The sequence below is a fragment of the Channa argus genome, chromosome 11 (assembly GCF_033026475.1).
Source record: "Channa argus isolate prfri chromosome 11, Channa argus male v1.0, whole genome shotgun sequence".
Taxonomy (NCBI): Eukaryota; Metazoa; Chordata; class Actinopteri; order Anabantiformes; family Channidae; genus Channa; species Channa argus.
Genome location: NC_090207.1, coordinates 18,187,463 through 18,209,051, shown reverse-complemented (window position 1 = coordinate 18,209,051; position 21,589 = coordinate 18,187,463). Strand labels below are relative to the sequence as shown.

Sequence of the window (21,589 nt, the reverse complement as noted above, 5' to 3'; positions counted from 1 at the left end):
CTTTAAATACAGACATAAATATCAGCCAATCACAAAGCAGTATTTGGAGTATAGGTGGGTTCTCATAACATCAGGGAAGTGAACTATCCAATTTTAAAGGGAGCTACTTTTAAGAAAGGTTCCTCGAGGTAATGTTTGCATCTCAGTGACGTCTTCGTTGGATTACACTACGATTAAGTCGGTAAAACCAAGTGTTAACATAACTCAAGTGTGATTACAAGTTTAGGTATTACGATACGAAGGGGACGTCGAAGAGTTACATCCACCTGAGCTTCCTGGACTAAAGTCAAGCTAGCGTAACGTTACAGTGGGTAACTAACCTATAACTGCGCCGAAAGTGAAAAACAGAGTTCAGGAGAAGGTTAACAAACTAAATGTTGGAAGCTGTTTACAGGACAATTGGCATTAAGTTTTGGTAAAGCCTAACAGACTTTTGTCATGTCTCTGGCCGATCAGAGTCAGCAGTGGTTTCCTACGAGTGTACAGGTAACGGTGCATCAGGCTCGAAGCCTACGCATCAAGGGAAAGAATGGCACCAACGACGCGTATGCGATCATCCAGGTGGCCAAAGACAAGTTTTCTACCTCTGTGGCAGAGAAATGTGTCGCTCCGTCGTGGAAAGAAGAAGCTTCGTTTGACTTACCACTCTTCCACCCGGGCAACGCTGAACGCTGTACGCTGTACATTATAGTAATGCACCGTGCCCAAGTGGGGCTCGACAAGTTCCTGGGCCAAGCTGTGATAAACTTACTGGATCTCCATGACAACAATTCCCGCAAAAAGACAGAGTGAGTTACCGCTTTTAATGTGGGCCTACTAGTATACGTAATTTCCAACACTGTGTCAGGGCAGAGTTTTAGTATTAGGGGGTTTCCCTTGAGTTGGAGTTATTTGTTGAAGACACAGGTTTTCTTATTACAATTCAGCTTCAGCCAGTTGAATTACAGTCCATCCTTAACGCCCTTAAAATCTCAGCACACATACAGTTAAAATAGTCCATCAACAGAACTTCAGAACACTTAGTGCAACATAGTCTACATCATAAAACTTGAGTAATGTTGCAGTAAACAGGTAGGTAAATAAATATTTCAGTTTAACCCCCACTGAATGCTCATATCTTATTGATATGAAATCCAAACCATTTCTCTAAATTAAACAGAGACCAACAGATCTTTTCCCTAATGTCATGTTCATATTCCTAATTCTAAATAGACTTAAGACTTCCTCAAAACAATTACTTCCACATTAGATTCAGGTTTTCAGTGACTAGGCCGGAACATATCCTGCTTTTTTTTTGTCTTACTTTACCTGTCATAGCTTTTGATTTTTTCTTATTGTTTTTAATTAAGTACATGGTTAGTCTACACTAGTTGAAGTTGTCCTAGGTAACTTGTAACTGTTGAAGTAACTTGCAGTGTTTTTTGTTACTTTAAGATCTAAAAAAGCATCAATAGATCTTTTGTTATTGATGTGATATTTCTGTGAATTTCAATTATTTGGATTCTGCCCAGAATATGAAAAATGTTCTTCTTCTTCTTTGGCACAAGCAGTGGTTAATCTTGTCTTTGTGTGTTTACTACCAGGCATTTGATTTATCTTTGAACTATGCCATCAATGGTAACTGTTTGATTGGCAGCATTTGTATATAGACATCAAATACATACCTAATATAATTTAAACAGGTAACAATATTTGAAGTGAAATGTGAAGAAAAAAAAAAAAGAAAAAAAAATGAAAATAGGGGAAGGAATCTTTTCTCTTATCCGTAGCTGAGAGGAAAAAACAGAAATCATGGATCATAGATATGGTGGGAAAAGCTTATTCTAATCTCCCTCTCTGTTGGACCAAACCTAAACATTTGGTTGAAACTCTGTTGAGAAATATATTTTTTTTTCTTCATTGCTGTTGTTAATCCTGCACATTCCTCAGAGCTATTTACCAGTTTACAGTACATCTGCTCACATCCATTCTTGTTAAATGAGTCAAGATTGACATCTGTGGTTTGACGGAGCATGTGTGTAACATGGGCATAAGAGGAATCTAAATAAAACATTGAGATATACACACCCTTTTACGTAAGAGAACATTTAGAAACAAAGATGGTTTAAATATAGACTTGTCAATGTTGTTACACAGTGGTAAACCCTTCCCATTTGTGGCCTTTGATTATTTTGATGACCTAATCGCAAAGCCTGGGTGAGCTGCTGGGGTTCTCAATAATCACTTGACCAAAGGCAGCATTGATATGGTGACAGAATGACCTCATTCACTTAGTTATTGTACCGTCATATCTGAAACTTTATCTTGTGTTTGCTCAGTAAATTTTTACCCTGTAACTGCAAAGTTCACTCCTTTCTTTGGCCTTCTTCCATTTTCCTTAAGGCCGAGTATGCTGGGTATTGAATGTTACTGTTTTTGAGTGTGGTGGTAGATTAATTTCCTCCTTTCCATTTATGCAGGGACAGGGTGAGACTTAAAGGGCTGCTGAGCAGTTCTATAGTTTTCTCTATTTTTAAAAAAAAGACTTACACCTGAGATTACTCTAGTGTTTCAACACACCTGTCTCTCTCACATCTCTGGTTGAATGAGGGGAAGTCCTCATCTCAATCTCTGCAAGACAGAAGTCCTACTTTACCTTTCTAAAAACACTAACCAGCTCCTTTTGCAGACTCTAGTAGTATCTTTTCTTGACTACTGTGGTGCTCTACTGTGCAGGCAAATGTCTATAGATGATCCAAATGCAGCATGTCCTTTATAATCAGCCAAAAAGGAAAAGTCATACCAAAATTGATATAGCTGCACATACTTACTAGTAACTGCCCACATTAGGTTCAAGGCTCTGACATTGACCTAAGAAATTATTAACTCAACAGCCAAACTCAACTCTCCTACCTCATCTGGGTCGACCATATATCTTGCCCCCTCCACTCTGACAACAAATGATTCCTGCTGGTCTGTACAAAACTCAGCAAAAGATCCCAAGCAAAGCCTGTCAGCTCAGTGGTCCCACAATGGTAAAATGAGTTAACTCTTCACGTACACAAGTCTCATTCCTAAAAACAGTTAGTTTAAACTTTTCGGTAGCACCCTTTGCATTTAAAAAAGTAAATATTTTCTACCCGATGTGACACCTCCATCATAAAGAACTGAAACATTTTTTCCTATGGCACTTTGCTTTTAGTGTCTTTTCCCTGGCATTTTTCTTTCAAAAATAACTTAAAAAATTATCGCTGTAGGTGTTAATTACGCATCCTTTAGCAAATGGCTACAGCTCGAGATACTTTGGAAATGTTCATGATACTAAAACAGTAATAATTGTTGCAGACCTTGTTTTTCATACTGAAGTTAATTTGTTCATACATCTAAGTCACTGTTTATTTTGTAAACAAAGAGAAGATCAGTGGAACTACAAACCATCTTTGATCCTGGCATATTGTTTCTCACCCAGTATGAGAATGACCTAAGATTATGTTAAGACTTTATCTGTATTTGGCATTACTTTTCTGTGGCTGTGGCTTTGATGATAATGTTTCAAAGGTTTGATATTTTATGACAAAATCCTGTTGCAAATGTTGCAAAATCCTAGTTAAATACTAGTCCATGAAGCTGTTCAATTTTTGAGAAAGCTACCTAATTTACTCTACAACTTTCTATTTTATGGGCAAAATGTATTCTGATTTGCACTCTTAGAATCAACACAGTCATATTAATTATTAAACAAGAAGTACCTTTGATAGTTAAAAGAGGACCTGTGTAGCAGGACTGGTGAGTGCATGTATCAAGGGCACGGCTCCGTATTTCTATGCAAACGTGACAGAACATGTACACCCTATGAGAACTGTAACAGTGCTTTTTATTTACCAGCTGCTAATAAACTACACATCCTGCTGTATTTGAAATAGCCAATCTAAAAACTACTAGCAGTTGCTTAAATGACTCGAAATGTGATCTCTCTGTCCTTGTGGTTGAATGTGATTGTGGACTGTTTGGCTTGGCTTGCTTGGTTTAGGGTGGGAGAATAGGAATGTTTAACTTAGGCTCAGTGTACTGTTTATCACATCACGTACTGTAGAGCACCTCCCTGGATATTTGAAAATGTTTGTGGAATGTTTTTCACTCGTATGCTTGTTTCCCATAACTTATCCCCAGTGGGGCCTGTCTGGATAACTGCTATAGTACATGGCACTAATATCTACCCTGTATCAGTAAACTCCAATGCCACACCATATTTATATTCATGTATTTTGATCCAGCAGTGCATATATTTAGCTTATTCCACTTTATCTCTTACACTGTGCTATTCAGGTTGAGCCTCAGTAACCCACACTTTCTGTGTTATTCTACAAAATCATGAAACAGGAATCCAGACAGTGCCCTTTGCTTTAAGTAAATGCACTCTGTTGTGCAACATAAGAGCTCAAAATGTTAAAGTCTCACTATAATGGGCAATTCTGTGACTAGTTCATCTAATAATGGCAAGGCTTCGATTGTAAAATTAGAAAGCGCCTGTATGTAAAAACACTAATTGCTTGTTTTGGTATGGTTTTAGACAGGGCTCTCCAGAACACTCCTACGTTTCCCTTGTACACAATAAGTGCTGGTCCTGTACAAAAGAGAGGACATGGGGATGTGTTTGGGGAGAGGGCATGTGAACAAAGCTGTATTTGTCAGGCTTTATCTGTATTTGGCATGCTGCTCCCAACAGGAACCGGAACGGTTTTACAGTGGTTGATGATATAATGACACTTCTCTATCTCAGGTGTAAGAGACAAGACATAGCTGACTAATGGCCACAGATTTGAACTCTAAGATACAGTGTTAACAACTAGGAGATTTATTGTGGGAATGTATTTACTGTATTTTCCTTCCCAAACAAAATGTGGTTTTATGGCACATGCTCTCTTGTTTGTAGTAATACTAATGATATGCAGAAGTTGAACATAGAATATTAATACAATCTAATTCTTAGAGCAGGGCTGGAACTAATGATTATTCTGCATGTCTGTTAAAATGTCAGTATTTTAATTCAGTCAATGACCAATTAATTGTTTTTAAAACAACAAAGTATATAGTGAGATTTTCTAAACTTTTCTTAATAGATTGTGTGCAAGCACGAGGAGAATATATGTACCACTGCTTGTGTCACATAGTTTGTGTTGATTCAAAGGCAGAAAATGGTCTTTGAGGAAAATATCTGTTGATCATAAAATTCTTTATTTTTGTCATTTGCAGTTGGTTCAAACTGGTGGACAAGACTGGCAAAGAGGACAAGGCACGAGGCGAAGTGCTGCTAGATATCCAATTTATGAGGAACAACATGTCAGCTAGCATGTTTGACCTTTCTATGCAGGACAAACCACGTTCCAAAATCTCTAAGCTGAAGGACAAAGTCCGTGGAAAGAAAAAGGATGGCTTTTCTGACTCCGCTTCAGCTATTGTTCCTTCTGTCAACCAGGTCCTCACAGACAGTGAGGGAGAGGCTGATGCACAGTCACTTAATCCATCTCCAGAAGGGAAAAAGAAATATAAGCTTAAAACCCTATTTGCTCCCAAATCAAACTTACAGCGTAACATCTCGCAGTCCATGTCCACACTAGGGACTTTCCCTGAGAAGAATTCATCTCTTAGTGGCAGCCGCTCATCTGGCCTTAATGTAGATTCCCCTGATGGTAAGTGAACATTTCCATACTCTGTGTGTGCTGTATGTTGACAGTGACAGATTTTCTCTGGTGCATTATGTAAGTTAAATAATGGTGTTTTGCATTTGAACAATGACCTCATGCTTAACTGTCTCTTCTCCCCAGTTAAAAAGAAATTCAAATTCCTAGGACACAAGCGGACAGGCAGCTCTGACAGCAAAGCCTCTCAGGGTCCCTTCTCCTTCCTGGGTCGCTCCAAGCAGAGCAACAACGACCTAAACAACCTCTGCATCAACGGCAGCCATGTGTACGCAGAGGAGGCCGAGCCCAAGAGTGGATCTACACTAAGTCTGAACAGCTCAGGTCAAGGCTCTGTGGATGATGTCAATAAGCACACCACTGATGTCTCTGCAGATTCTTCTATAAGTATACCTGTTCAATTCTACAAGCATGAGCCTGCAGATAGAGCACAACTTGAGCAACAGCACCATCAAGAGGAGGAGGTGGAGAAGAGAAGGCAAGCAGAGGAAAAGCGCTTGGCAGAAGCAAAGAAGCTGGAAGAAGAGCAAAAGCGCCGGGCAGAGGCCAAGAGATTATTGGAGGAAGAGGAAAAATGCCGGGCAGAGGCCAAGAGATTATTGGAAGAAGAGGAAAAACGCCGGGCAGAGGCCAAGAGATTATTGGAAGAGGAAAAACGCCGGGCAGAGGCCAAGAGATTAATGGAAGAAGAGGAACACAGATACCAGGAGGAACATGAGCGAAAGAGACACCTCCTTGAGGATGAAGCAAGAAGGAAGAAAAAGAAGGGAGAGGAGGAGGACAAAAGAAAACAAGAGGAAGAACACAGGGTGCTGGAAGCAGCAGAAACTCAGAGGCTTGAGGAGGAACGTCAAAGAGCTGAGGAGCAGAAACGACAGGATGAAGCCTCCATGAGTGACAGGCTGACCTCTCTGTTTGGAATGATCAGAAAGAAAGAGGAGAAAAAGGAGGAGGTACACCAACACCTCAAAAAAGAATCACCTACACCAGCCCCTCGCAGTAATTCAACAGATCCTCATGAACCAATCTTCCACCAATCCACCAACCCATTTGAAGACAAGCTCAGCTCAGATCTTCCAGTTAGCAGTAATGAAAGCCCAGCTGATTCTCAGAAATCCAATCACAACACACAAATCCCCTCTGCCACGGTCTTCCTCCACCGCAGTGCTAAAGTGTCTGCAGTCAAACCCAGGTAAGTTTGTGCTCATTTGATTACATTATATAGATTAAACAAGAAAGACAACACGTCTCTCTGCAACACGTTACTCTGCATTCTATGTAATATTGTTAGTATATCACGGGTAGGAAGCTTGAAAGCTGTTATTTAACGTAGTCACGCTGTTCTTAGACTTGCTTAACTGGAATTTGATTGCTGCCTTTAGTGAGCCTGAAAGTGAAGCCACCTCATTTTATATAATCAAAAAAGGCCCAACACTACTTGTAAAGGAAAATTAGTTGTTTTATTTTGTTTTCTTGCCTAAAAAGCATGCATCTGTAGGAAAACTTTATTTAATAAAACCAAAACAACTGTTAGTCCTATGTCTGTCTGTCAGCAACAAAACTTCAAGTTCCTACTCATGCCGGGTCAACCACGTGACTGTCTTGACTTACCAAAACCTCGAGTTCCAATCAGTGGTTGATGGGCCAGTTTGACCAGTTTGGTCTCTGTACAGATGGGAATCTAGGTGTGGCTTTTGCTGGTGAAGATGTTGTGGACTGATAAAAGCTCATAAGAAGTAACTGAGCCACAGTGTTAATTTTTATGAGAACCTCTTGAGGGATTGGATTTTACGTTTAGATTTCTTTTTGTTTGTTTTTTTTATGGTTGTGTGTGGACTCGATAGTGCCAGATTTGTTTAGGCTTGAACCACAATGGTAAGGGACCTATGCTTGTTATTCTCAATAATATTAGATTAGTCTGTCTTTTCAAGAAAGCTTGTATATTTTGCTTGTGGTGTTTTGTTCTTAATGCCATGTTGCACAACTGTGTAGAAAGAAATTGTGATAATCCAACAGCAGAAACGTCATATTATAGACTTCATATTTAACGTGCAAGTATTAGCTACTAATAAAAACAACCCCTAACAGCTCATTTCACACAGCACAGATTTATAAGATTTTGGAAAGTTGTAAAGAGTTAAGTAAATAATAAAGTGTCTTATTTGAAGCTGTGAATAGGAGTTTAATAGTATTAGTTGTTGCACATTGGTGGAAGGTAATGGGTTCAGGTAATGTGATGGTCACACTGACCTGTAGGCCTTTGTTTTCACTCCTTGGCAGATTCACTCAGTGTCTGGACTCTGAATCCGCTGAATACCAAACCCCTAGTCAGCTGTGTACCCCCCAAAACAACTCTACTCACTTTAGTGTCCCAACTGATTCCCCTGATACTTTCTCCAACTTGCACTCAACTCTCGCTCCATCACACATAAGTCAAAGCCTTCTTGGCTCACCTCGTGGCAGCCTTGAGGATTTGTCAATTGCAGTATCTTCACCAACCATGGCAGATAAGAAGAAAAAAGCCCCATTGCCACCCACGTATACTGTACATGAAACCCACACTGGAGGAAATAATGTTACTATGACAGACACAAAGAATTCTGCCACTGTAGTGGCAAATGGATTGCAACAAGGACAAAAAGTGGCTCTACCACTTCCTGATTATGACAGCATGATTCGACAGAAGAGACATGGGGTAAAAGGGCAAACTCGATGGGATCATATAGTTGCTGAGGTCAATCAAAGGCACAGGGATGTTCCGGCTCAGTTTTTGGAAATGAGTGTGGATGGCCCAGGGGAGCAGGAACTGAATCCTACGTGTTGTGTTACACAGGAGAGTCCTGTTATGGGGCACTATCAAACACACCATCAAGAAACTAAATCTGGAGTGGCCCCAGCTCCCCCTAAAACAGTTGCATTGCCTCAGTCAGTAGCAGAATCTAGTCAAAGAGTAAGCCATGACATTGCTCACCAGTCTCTGTTAAGGTCTAATCCATCTGCAGTCCCAAGTCCTGGAAGCAGTGATACTTCAAGCAAAGAAAATCTCCATGATTTCACCAGGATGCCCAGAAGTGGAGCTAGAAAAGTGATGCTTCCATTACCTGCATCAATAAATGCACTCAGAACAACAGGCCAACTGGAAACAACTCCTCCAGATAACCAAAGAAAAGCGAAGGTCACTATGAACAAAGAAGCCCCCACAGCCAAGCCCAGACAGAGCATTGGTGCTAAAGCGCCAACACAACAAGAGGAATCCAATGTGACACAAAACAGTAAAACCAACCCCAACATCCAGAAATTATCTGGTTCAAAAGTGAGCAGTAGTGACAAGAAGATTGACAGGGTAGAGAGCCTTGGAGATTTCAACGCATTCCCAAGTAGTGAGCTTTTTCCCAAAGACCCGTGGGCAGAGCCAAAGCAGAACCAAGTAGTAGATGAACTTTTTACCAGCAAAAGAAATGAGCAGAAACCAAAACATCTAGAGATGACAGAAGATTTTGGTAACGACAAACTAACCGATCCATTTGCAAGTCTTAGTGGCAGTTATCCTACCAAGCCGACTGAGTACAGGAAAAATGATGATGATGATTCAAAGGAAGGAAGTCCTGTTTTCCAAAGAAGGAATTCACAAAGAAAGTACAACATTCTTCCGTCAACAACTCACTCTAATAAAAAAGGTCTCAAGTCTGAACAACAGCCAAAAAATGATAAAGGGGGAACCAAAGCCATAACCGATCAAAACATCCATGCAGCAGAAGTCATGGATGAGTCTGTCACACTGCAAACTCAACATGAAAAGAATGCACAGGGCAATTTTTATGGAGGAGATGATCTATTTGGAGCTGAGCCTTTTACTGTGCCCTCAGGTTTGACTTCCTCAGAGCCCCTACAGGTAGTTATGGAGGAACCAGCATCTCAGGGAGGTGGTTTATCTGGGGGAAAGACACTTTTGCGAGCATGGGTCTCACCCTCTGAGATTCCGCTTGTCAGTGGTCAAAGTAGCAATGGAGGTGGTCTAGGCTTTGCTCCACGCAGGTGAGCTTGAACAGGCTACATACAAAGTGTATGGTTTGTGTAAACTTTGCTTCTGCTGTTGTACTGGGAGTTGGTTAAGGTGTTGGTTTTTGTCATGGGTGTGACTGAAGGTTTAGGATTTCTTGGCTTTTCTTATATCTGGTTCAATTAAAGTATCGCACATGGATCACGGTGGAAGTATTTGAAAGATTTGCACAACACTTGTTGAAATTGTTTCATCTTTTGCTCCTACTTTTAATATGTGCATTTATCCTTTTTTAGTACATATTGTTGTACATGCAGTGATCCTTAAAATAATGTACCCCTTTTTTCTTTTAACAGGCCTCATCCTGTGAAGCCTCTTAGCTCAGTTGAGAGCCAGCCTCCCACCAGTGCTCAAGCTGTTAAAGAGATAAAGACCTGGGATGTCACACCAAGGAAGATTAAGGTACTGACATGCTGGCATACATGCATACTCATTCAGGCCAAAACTGACATTCCCACACAACAACATCTCTTATCTCTTTTAAAACATTAAAAGTAATTTTGTGTGTGTGTGTGTGTGTGTATATATGTGTGTGTATATATGTGTGTGTGTGTGTGTGTGTATATATATATATATATATATATATATATATATATATATATATATATATATATATATATATATATATATATATATATATATATATATATATATATATATATATATAATTTTTTTTTTTTTCCCCGTCTATAGACAAGCTAATGAGTGTTCAAGTTCAAAAATCACTATGTATATGAATTCAAATTCTTTACTTGTCTTCATTCCCCTCAGGTGGCAGATTCAGTGGAAAGTGGACCTTACACTCAGCTGACACAGGAAGAGCTGATCACGCTAGTGGTGAAGCAGCAAACCGATCTGTCCAAGAAGGATGCAAAGATCATTGAGCTTGAAGAATACATTGACCATCTGCTGGTCCGCGTCATAGAGGAGAAACCGAGCATCCTGCAAGCCCTTAACTCTGCTAAGCCAGTGTAAAGTAATGGCGTGGCTCCCAAATAAGCCTACTAATGTTTTTTGTGTGTGTGTGTGCTTGTGTGTGCATGCATATTCTTGTCACTGTATTGAAAGAAACGTCTTAAGCATATGCACTTTTTTAATTTCAGAGTCAGATTCGTTTGAGAATGCTGGAAATTTGGCTCTGAGCTAATAAGACTTTATTATTACTTATTAACAAGCAAGTAAATCTTTATATATGCAAATGAATACTTTTGTTTTATGCAAATTAATACTTTTGTTTTGACACTAAGGTACAACAATTTATTTTTAACTTTTATTTGAAAGCTTTATTCAATATCTTGATTTATATATGATACTTGATGAAGCCAAGGCTGAGCTTTACTTACAATTCAGAGAAATTTACTCTTATTCTACTACTCTCCTTTCGGCTTATCCCGTGAGTTCAGGGTCGCCACAGCGGATCATTGTCCGCATGTTGATTTGGCACAGTTTTTACGCCGGATGCCCTTCCTGACGCAACCATCCCCAATTTCTACCGGGCTTGGAACAAAAAACAGTTCATACTCTACACTGGGATTTACTTAATGCTGTGTGATGAATAATTTTAGACTTGTGCAACCCCAAATTCATGCACCATCTTGATGAGTTCTTATAATATAGTGTAAGTAGATGGGTTTTTTTTGTTTTGTTTTTTTTTCTTGAATTTCTCTGTTGATCCTGCTTTACTCACAACAGTTGAATGTCAGCTGGTCTTCCAGTCCTCAAATCTATTGTGCCTAATTATTCAAAAAAAAAAAGTATTATTTATAAAACCAGCAGGCTAATAGAAAGAAGCAGCTACTATGTAGTTATAAGTACACAGTAGTTATAGCATCATTTCTTCATGTGATTAGTACAGTATCTAGGCCGTGCAAAGTTTTCATATGCTAGTAATACTACATAATTAAACTCTAATAATGAGATTTTGACCACTGATGTTTGTGTTGAATGTACAAACCAAGAGATAATCAAAAAACGAATCATCAGAGGAACAGACATACTCTGTATTGCATTAATAACCTTGTCTTTGTATTTCATCTATACTAATGAATGAATCCTGTATCTATGCCTTTACGTGACTGTCTGTCTTGGTAGAATTCACAGCAATATTAATCTTCAGAATGTACAAACCTGTGCCTTTTTAAATTGTCACGATCATATCTGATTTGCTGGATGGATAGTTGTTGGCTACCTCTTCTTTTTCTAGGTTAACGACATAAAGACTGCAGCCTTGTGTGTAAGGTGTTTAACATAACACTACAGTCAGTGTGAAACACGTGAAAGAAATGAAGCTGAGCAAAATGTGGTTTTATTGGAAATAAAGACACTAATTATTTCACTAGATGGTTTGCTTGTTTTTTTTTTTTCTTTTCAGTTATATGTATTTTGATGTCCAATTCACACATGCTAAATAAATCTACATTGTCTTTGTTTAACAACAATTTACATTTTGCATTCAGGACTTTAGTAGATTAGTAATCAACTTCCGGCGGTTTCGTTTACTAGGGTTCCCTGATTAACAAGGTTATAAATAAATGGAAACCATGAAAAATATATAGCATGTTTTATTGTACACAATAGCTGTCTTTTAGACCATGTTACAGCCTTAGTAAACATAGTTTAGTTATAACTTTGCAAAAAAAAGTGGTAAATACACATCAGTGAGCCACAAAATGCAGCAGCACATCACATTTTAACCAAAAACATCACGTCACACAACTCTTCATATGTCTGCACTGGCTTTCGGTAGCAGGCTCACTGCTTTGACTCATGCATTGCAGTGTAGTCAGGTGTACACTCCATGTAACCCTTGATAGTTTCTCTAAAATACAGCAAAATACACCAAGAAAAGCTCAGTGGAACCATGATTGTGGAAGGAGGAACCTGACTACGTGCTCTCAATATTCAGCTGTTCGGCTAATAACTATCTGTAAGTCATGTCCATACTGATAGCACATCATAAATGTGGCGAAAAATCTTCCACAACAAATTCATAACTTACACCTGCTTAAAAAATGGTTGCAGAAAACTATACAGCACTCGACATTATCAAGTATTGTTTTAAATACAAATGAATTGACTTTGTCCGGTCTTTTCATGAGATCTGAGGAGAGCACTCAAGTAAAATATGTTTTACCTAAATTTGTTATTTTCCTCCGTTTTCTGATAAGAATTAAATGTTTGACAAAAAAGAAGTCAATACGCTATTTGCAAGATAATAACTTGCAATCCATGTACAACTAGAATATGTCATTGAGCTGTGTTTTCAGTTTCAAAGCAGTAACAAAAAAGTGAATGGAGGAGGTTGGGTCAATATTTTAAGTGTCATAAAGACCTTTAATTTTAATGGTCCAAACATCAAGAATAAATCATACAGCAGGATTTCCTTCAATAAAGTGACTTCACATGAAAGACTATGGCAACATATTTTTGCCACCGTAAGAATTTGTTTTACTCCGTATCTCGTTATATAGTTTTATGTGGACGCTGTAGTGCAGTTTGAGGTTGAAAGCACCGCAGTTCTAGATGTAGGGATGGTCGTGACTGGTGCTGGGGAAAGATGGCATTGTGGCAAACAGGGGAATATCAATAATCACAGCATCTTCATCACTCTCGTTGAAACGAGACACGGAGTAAAAGTCCAATTTAAATCTAAAAACAGGAAGGCTAGTCAGTGATTATATCTGTACACGTGGCTGTGGGAGGTCAGCTTCAGGTGACACAACTTGTGGCAAGTGGTTATGGGCGGATTACTTTTTTCAACCCGTCCATTTTGAGTCTTACAGTTTTTGGAAAGCTAAATCTGTGGAGGACTCTTTAAGGTGAAGGACCAAAGGTGCACACACCTGTGGATACCTTGGGTACAGCTATAGCCTCATCACCATACAGACCTGTGAATCACTCTCATTTTTGTTACCAGAACGAAGAGAAGAAGCAAGGACTAACCAACTGTAGCCCAAAACACAGCTGCTTCACAAAACCACACTGGCTGTGGCGCAGTTGTTGGTGGAGATTCCAATGCGACGGCGGCACGTAAACATTTTGCGGAGCTCGGCCCGGAAGCGGTCGTGCAGCCAGGCGTACAGGAAGGGGTTGCAGCAGGATGAGCTCATTGCGCACAGGTGACAGAACAGCTGAATGAGCAGGAAGTACCTCTTATCAATCAGGTCGATGTCAATGTCACGCAGGACATTGAACACACTTATGGGCATCCAGCAGACACCAAATGCTGCCACAACCAGGCTCACCAAGCGGAAAGTCTTGCGTTTGCGCATGCGCTGCGCCTGTGCCTGACTCTGAGTGTGATGGCCAGGTACGACACAGTTCCTCAGTTTGACAGAGATGCACAGGTACGAGATGCAAAGTGCCGAAAGAGGGAGAACATAGGTTATGAAGAGAGTGCTGTACGCGTAAGCCAGCCGCTCTCTCTCCTGGCCCATCCAGAACTCCTCACAGATGGTGAAGCCCTCATTCTTAAACTCCACATGATAGGTGTGAGCCACAGCCGGAGCCACCAGACCGCAGGACAGCAGCCAGATGCCTGACAGAAGGTAGGTGCACGCCAAAACTGAGATGCGCTTTTTCAGAGGATGCACTGTGGCATAGTACCTACAAAAAGAGAGGAGTCTCAGTTTACTTTGCAAGAGTTGGATGAGATCAGATCAGAGTATTTGTTAAAATGATAAAGTAATATGAAAGTGGGAGTAATCACAGCAGTACATAGGGCAAAACTTGCCTACAGTAATCAACACGCAAATGACAATGTTATTACCTAAAGTCTTCTAACAAATAAAAAACATCAAAGTGCTTCACATATTAAATTCAATTCAGTTCTCGTTCAGGATGTTCAAGGTGAACTGACTAAGAAGAATTTGTACTTTTGGGACTCAGCTTGGTGTAAGGACCTTGGTGTCCTGAACAAAGAGGAAAATGCATGCAGGGATTAGTTCACAATATATTTTCAGAGTTTAGTCTAAGCCATCTACAGCCAAAGTCATTTTTCTACAGGTCTTTCTTTCTGTCTGTCTTTTTATTTTACTTGTATTTTTATAAGCTTTAAGATGGTGAAAAAAGTAACCATGAGGTGCAATTTTATTATTGTAATAAATAAATTTTAACATATGGAGATATCAAACAACATAGTGATGTAGAATTGAGATTTGTTTTCTTTTGTGGTGTTTATCTTTGACAGACATTATGAAAATTGGCTTCGCTAAAAAGAAAATAACAGATTGTTTTTAACTGCAATGATTAGTTGGAGTTGATTCATCAACTGGTTGGCCAGTTGGCCGGATAGGGGGTAGCCTATCCCAGCTCATAGGGCGAGAGGTGGGGTACACTCTGGACAGGTCACCCTAGCTCAGGGCCAAAACAAAAAGACATACACAGACATAAACACAACTATTCACACTCACATTCACACCTATGGGCAACATGCATGTTTTTGGATATAGGTCATTTCTATATTTTCTTTTATTTAATTCCAAACTCTCCATAAAATGATCTGGAATCCAGTTTCTTCTTTAGAACTTTTGAACTGCAGTCAACAATTCTGTTTTGTCACTATGAAAAATGCCAAAGACAAAGCCACAGTGCTTTTCTTGCACTTCACTTGTTTGCTAGTTAGTTTTTGTGTCTGACTTGAGGCCCGTGGCTTAAAGAGCTACATTTCCTACTTTTAGCTACATTCTCAGTATTTAAGAAACATAAAAATATAGCCAAGAAGCTACCTGACATACTCATATATTTTGTAACCTGCAAAACCCTCCACACCTGACAGTCCAACAGGCAACTTGGATGTTGATTTTATTTTAGGCTGCACTTACATATCTTTGCCACAAGGCGGCTTCCTGTGGTGTAGTCAAGGACTTATACAGCATAGAGACAGATGCAGCTACACCATCACAACAAGACATAATTAAGAAAATGACTTGTGAATAGAGTAAGTTCACACTATCATGGCCACCGTATGTTAAGGAGTTAGAGAAATACTATAACATTTTCAGAAAGGCGATTGACAATGCACCTTTTTAATGAAGATACCATCTTTAAATAGGATCATGAAAAGGCTCTAGTCTATTCGTGGTCGTTTTTTTTTCTCTCTCTCCCTCAGATCACCAGACTTATATTGAACCTTTATTAGAAGTCTTAGGCTGCTGAGAGAAAAGCACTAGCTCCGTTATCCATGAAACCTCGTCGGCTGTTCTTCCCAGACAAACGCACAGTATTTTTGTACAGGACTTGAGAAAGCTGTCCCAAACTATTATCACCTACATCCTGCCTGTATTCATGCTGGTTCATGCTAGAAACTCAGAGCACGTCAGCTTAGTTATTTTCAGCACAGACACAAAAATCCACAACATACTGGTGCTTACATCTGCCTCTGCAATTTGATGCAATTTTTCTCAGGAGATAGTCCATTCATTGACGCATTATACCATACTATTTCAAAAATTGTTTGGAGTTTACATCAGGGTGACAAAGTAGGTTATATAAATGGCTGAAGCTGAATGGCTCAAACCTCAAACCGTTGCTTTTTGCTCATCTGATGACACATGACACTAGATATATCAGTGAGTGACAGGATGCATGTAAATAGGTTAGAGACTAAGCTATTTGTGTGTGTCCACATAGTCTGTCCACAGTACAGTGACTCATTGTGACGTACCTGTCCACACCGATTGCAGTCAGAGTGAAGACAGACACATACACCGTCACAGGCTGAATGAGGTACACCAGGTAGCACATGAAGCGGCCGAACACCCAGCCATGTGGGTTAAAAGCATAGGCCAGTGTGAAGGGAACACATGTGGCACACATCAGCATGTCAGAGAAGGCCAGGTTCCCAATAAAAAAGTTTGTGACGTTGTGCATCTTACGGGTGCAACAAATGACATAGAGGAGCAGATAGTTGCCAAAGACCCCCACCAGAGCCACCAAAGTGTAGCAGGGAATGATGAGCAGCTTGAAGGACTGCAGCAGCTCCACACCCACAAACTGCGAGCTGCGTTTAGAGGAGCTGTTCTGCAGCGCCACCTCAAAGACCCGACCAGTGTCATTTCCGTTCACGTCGAGCATCACATATGGGGGTGTGAGCTCAGCTGCCCAGCCACTGCCTGCACCCTCCATCTCAAAAGGCTGACGTCAACCTGGAGGGATGGAATCATGATTAAACTTCAGTGCATGTGTTCATCAATGTGCAAAGTGAAATGTGAAACAATATCAATTCAGGAGAAAGATAGATGGAGATAACGTCCCCCCTGCTATAAACATGTCTATAGAATTTTTGTCAGTCCATTGACTTCAATACAAACAGTAATTCTTGTCCTTAACACATTTTTTCAATTGTCTACATCCAGGTAAAATCCCTGACAGTATCTTCCTTTGATCAGAATACCGTAAAATGTAACTTAATTAGTAGACTGAGAAACTACCTCAAAGATGTTTGTTATTCAGTCTTAGGGTTAATTGCTGCAGTACAACTCTGACATCGAGAGGGTTGTCACTGTCTGCGAGTTGGATTTTTCAGTTATTTCTGTCTTCAACACAAACTTTAAATAACAAAGCTAATTATTTCCACACTCTGCATGTGCACAGGGATGTTTATACCAATTCACATCAGTGTATTTCAGCTATATTTAGCAGAGCCAAGGAAATGTAAAGGACATCACAAGTGCATGGCAGTATGAGACAGTACTGGACACAGGTGGCAGTGGCTATGAATTCATTTAGGATTTGTTGATTTTACCCATCGGTTTTGCTACAGTTCTGCAGAAAATTTGAATTTTTATTGATCTTTGTGAAAATGGTGGATCAGACATAACAGAAGGAAACAATCACATTTTTACTACAGTAACTGAGGAAAATATTAGAGAAAAGATTTGTGTTACAAATTTGCCCAAAATGTCAGTTTCTTCATTTTGTAGATTATTGATATTAATTTAAGTTCAAGTTCAATTCAACTTTATTTATATAGCGCCAATTCACGCCTCAAGCAAATGTACGTAATAATTCAGCTGACTCTATTACAGTTAGATGAAATAGAATAAAATTACATCGTTGCACAATGGTTTATTTGTATCTTCTTGACATTTAAGTGTAAAAATCACTGTTGGCTTTTCTCCAGTAACTCAATAGAATGAAACTTATTACTTAATCCAGTGTATATATACATAAAATCAGTAAAGCAGCTTTTTTTGGTCCAAACCTTTCTGCCAAGCCGAATGAATACAGTGAAATAGCGGCAACAACAAACCAGTGTAAATGTTCTCTGCCCTATGAGAACTCTTACTGAAAGACGATAAGAAAGACACCGGGCTCTCTCGAACACGCCAGAAACAAATGAAAACCCTCTAAACCCTTACAAAATCGATTAAATTGTTCACGGTGATCCAGTTTTAGTTGGGTTAAATAACACAGATATAAATCTCTTGCATGTAAAAAGAGGAAAAAGTAGCTGTCCTTACCTTCCCTGTCTCGATTTGTCAGTTGTCACAGAAAACCAGCGCAGGGGCGCAGATCCAGCAGCGCGGAGCCGCCGTGCGTCTCCGGAGAGATACGCACTTCTCATACCGATGAACCCTCAGGTTTTTGGGCAGCGCTGCACCCGCACTCTGAAGCTTCCCTATATAATGTGACAGTATTGATTTCCACTGTGAAGACTTGTGTCACAATCGTCGTTGAGCTCTAAGTGCATGTAATACCAGGAGATCAACAGATGCACTCTGGCTGAAAGGGATGGCTCCCTTATATCTGTCTTTAAAGCTGACTGGCAGCTGATGACTGAAAGAGCTGCTGACGCGTGTTTCAGAGGCAGGTTGTGTAGCCTACATAGCCTCAAAAAAAAAAAAAGAAAACAAATCATTCGGTTAGATTGCTCAGAACAAGAGAACTTACAGTTTATTCTTCCTTTGTTTTCTATATGTATATTCTCTATAAACTCCTACGGGGGCTTCTATAGAATAATGCACAATGCCTGATTAAATCACAAAGGTTAGTTTTTAATGTTGTAGAATGTAGAGGCAGAGGATTATGTGAGGATATAATGTCACAATGTGAAGGGTTATTTTGATGGTGTCCTTTTAGTGCTTGCTGCTGTCTGAATTAATGCAGCAGAGGTCACTGCCACAGCTGTAATGTTTAAACTGTCAGCCTTCACTGGTCACAAATATTTGTGAAAGGGTCTGAGGGCCAGACCGATAAGAAGGTGACGTGATTTCTGAAGTGGCCTTCGTGAGGAGGTCAGTCGGAGATAAAGCTCCGGTAGCGTGTTTTATTAGTGCAAACTCTCTCTGTTTATCCTTAACAAGTCAGCTGAAAAAGGGAAAACAATCATGGCCATACACTGGCATTAGTGGACAGATTCTGAATCAACATCCCCGTATGAAGTCAGATGACCAGGCCTGGTAAAGGGGATCCTGGAGTGATACACACAGTGGAAGTTGTGCTCACAGTGTGTCTGAGGCTTTGGGACGTTCATTTGAAGCTCTAGGAGTTTGGTTGTAATCAATAGAGGTTAACTCTCCTCACTCTGCTTCGTGCATGCAGCCAGTCATAGCTCAGTCCCCAGGTAGCTCAATGTAGACAGAATGTATCCTTGAGTTTACCTTGAAGTAACTTTCTGACACGATCCCTCAGTTTGGAAAATATCCAGCATAGTAATTATATTATAGGAATATAATTCCTGTTATAAATGGGAATTATATTGGTGGCAAAAAAAAAAAAAATTTCTCAAGCAACAAAAACGTAATTAATAGATATGAAGATAACATGAGCTATGAGGAAAAAAATGTAGCTAGACTCATTAATGTATGCCTTTGTTAAAAAGGCATACAGGCTCTCCTTGAAGTAAGGTGAGCTTCAATTTAGCAGAATTTATTTTTTTTTTCAATCAATAGCAGATGGACAGAAAATCTTTTCCAAAGAGAGGGAATCAATTTAACGTGTTAGCTTCCAGAAAGTATGTGAACAAACATGTATTTGTTCATTCATTTACGTGATTGTTGCAAGAAAACTGTTACCATCAACAACATGGTTTACTGTACAATAACTCACTGTTGTTGTTTCCCTGACTAGCTGCGTAATGTGCTTCAGAGAATTTTGTGTATTTGTACAGCATGTTCTCCAGTTCATAAATGCATAACCATACTGTACATGAACTGTCACCTGTATAATTTTGTTTTTGGCATGGAGCAAGCTACTGCCTGCCAGAATCTAGATGTGACGCCCATAGTCTATATGAAATCAGAGGTTACCCTAAAGTACTGCAGATCAGACTCACTTCACAGCTTTATAGTTTTCCTGTCCTATCATCACAGAGAACGATGACACCAATTGCCCCGCTGACAGACTGAATACCTGCTTGGCACAATATAGTGGCAATACAGTCTACAAGAGTATGTCGTGAGATCCTCTAAGACAATGTTCTTAGTATTTTGAGAGCAATTGACCCCAAAGCCAAACACACAGGATAAACAAATCACTAGACCCTAAGGATTAAAAAGAGGATGATCTGATCAGTCACCACAGTGTGTTCCTGCTATCTGCAGACAGCACTACACCACATTTCTGTCAGATAATTTATCCTCATCATATCCGACTTGTATAAATGTAAGTGACTCAACCCAAACCAATCTGTAAGACTTGTTTTACTGAATAATCAGTGCATGGCATTTGTCACATTCATAGCTCTCACAATAAAAACTTTCTGTTCTTTGTGATGCCGTCTGTGCTCTGTTTCAGTAAAGATATTTATTGTCTCAACCAAAAAACCTCTGAAACATTAACCATCCTTAGATAAAATTAATTGTTCAGAACTTTGGTTCATGAAATCTAATGCTATTTGTGTCAGACAGCTTGTTTTTAACTTCTAAATTCTCTAAAGGTTGTTAACCTGAGAGTTTGCGACCAATCTGACTTGGTATGGATGTAAATTGTATCATAACTGATAGCAGTGGAATTGCAATTTTGTAAAATTTGTTTTGTTACTAACAGATTTACCTCTAAGCAGCCACAAAGCTGTTAAAGCATGTCAGAGAACTTTCTAAAGCCTAAACAGTTACAGAGTTCACTGTTATTAATATCAACCAGAGCCCTTCTGACATGTAACTAAGGTGCTTGAAAACTTGAAAGAGACATAAGAATTGAGTTTTGACAGCTCACTCAGTTTACAAAAAATATTTTTAAAAAAGAACTAAAGGCTTAACATTAATCCAGTGCTATTAAAGAAGGAAAACATAGTGTATCGCTGAATCAAAAGAGGTTCTTTTATGAAACAGTTTCAAGAGCATTAACACTTTTTATAGTTTAGTATAATGACATGCACAAGCACAATTTATAATTAATACTATTGCAAGTAATGACAGAGTTCAGATAACTCCTGCGTTCTTTCCACGCTGCTTGAAATCATTATGTTGCCAGGGAATAATTTGATGGCATAGTCGTTTAGATTGTATTATAGGCTCTTTTGTTTGAAGTTCATAGCATTTTTTCCCTCAGTGTGAGTCACCGCTAATCACCGATCACTGTCAGTCCGCACATCTTTTTCTCACATCTAAGTGCAGTTGAAGGAGCAGATGAACACCTAAAAATCTCCTGTGGAAATGAAAGCCTGCCCTATGTGTAGTCGATGCTAGGTTGCCCCATGTGTCCTAAATTTACTGCGTCTGTGTCTTGCTGTGACAATTTAGAGATCAGCTCAGACAAGACAAAGCTGATGTGATTACTCCTTCACAGTTCGGGTTAACATTGATGTTGTTGTCAGATGTGTGTGCAGAGGAAAGAAAACAGTTATTGTGTGTCTGTATAACAGTATGCTTTAAAACAATAAAACAATTACAATTTATTCTGTGGGTGG

The 21,589-nt window shown here is 39.5% G+C and overlaps 2 protein-coding genes across 3 annotated transcripts; one reads left to right on the top strand and one right to left on the bottom strand.

The window, feature by feature from the left end:
- Positions 1 to 56: 56 nt before the first annotated feature.
- rab11fip1a (RAB11 family interacting protein 1 (class I) a) lies at positions 57 to 12,073 on the top strand. 2 transcript variants are annotated; one of them, XM_067522539.1, is made up of 6 exons: positions 57 to 788; positions 5,233 to 5,669; positions 5,805 to 6,870; positions 7,959 to 9,713; positions 10,035 to 10,140; positions 10,510 to 12,073. In XM_067522539.1, the coding sequence occupies exons 1-6, from the start codon at positions 439 to 441 to the stop codon at positions 10,711 to 10,713; spliced, it is 3,918 nt and encodes a 1,305-aa protein (XP_067378640.1). In that variant the 5' UTR covers positions 57 to 438; the 3' UTR covers positions 10,714 to 12,073. The 2 variants fall into 2 exon arrangements, with proteins under 2 accessions (XP_067378640.1, XP_067378641.1); XM_067522540.1 differs by lacking the exon at positions 7,959 to 9,713 and having other exon boundaries at positions 66 to 788.
- Positions 12,074 to 12,089: 16 nt separating this feature from the next.
- prlhr2a (prolactin releasing hormone receptor 2a) lies at positions 12,090 to 18,337 on the bottom strand. The gene is made up of 3 exons (XM_067522542.1): positions 18,201 to 18,337; positions 16,403 to 16,883; positions 12,090 to 14,343 (listed from the first exon to the last, which is right to left on the bottom strand). The coding sequence occupies exons 2-3, from the start codon at positions 16,861 to 16,863 to the stop codon at positions 13,707 to 13,709; spliced, it is 1,098 nt and encodes a 365-aa protein (XP_067378643.1). The 5' UTR covers positions 16,864 to 16,883; positions 18,201 to 18,337; the 3' UTR covers positions 12,090 to 13,706.
- Between the last annotated feature and the right edge of the window lie 3,252 nt (positions 18,338 to 21,589).

What these genes read in the sequence shown, in the direction of transcription:
- rab11fip1a (XM_067522539.1), top strand. Translation starts at nt 439, where the DNA reads ATGTCTCTGGCCGATCAGAGTCAGCAGTGGTTTCCTACGAGTGTACAG. An exon ending in GTGTCTGCAGTCAAACCCAG is followed by an intron (nt 6,871 to 7,958) that starts GTAAGTTTGTGC and finishes ACTCCTTGGCAG; the next exon opens with ATTCACTCAGTGTCTGGACT. An exon ending in TCACACCAAGGAAGATTAAG is followed by an intron (nt 10,141 to 10,509) that starts GTACTGACATGC and finishes CATTCCCCTCAG; the next exon opens with GTGGCAGATTCAGTGGAAAG.
- prlhr2a (XM_067522542.1), bottom strand. Translation starts at nt 16,863, where the DNA reads ATGGAGGGTGCAGGCAGTGGCTGGGCAGCTGAGCTCACACCCCCATAT. An exon ending in ACTGCAATCGGTGTGGACAG is followed by an intron (nt 14,344 to 16,402) that starts GTACGTCACAAT and finishes CTCTTTTTGTAG; the next exon opens with GTACTATGCCACAGTGCATC.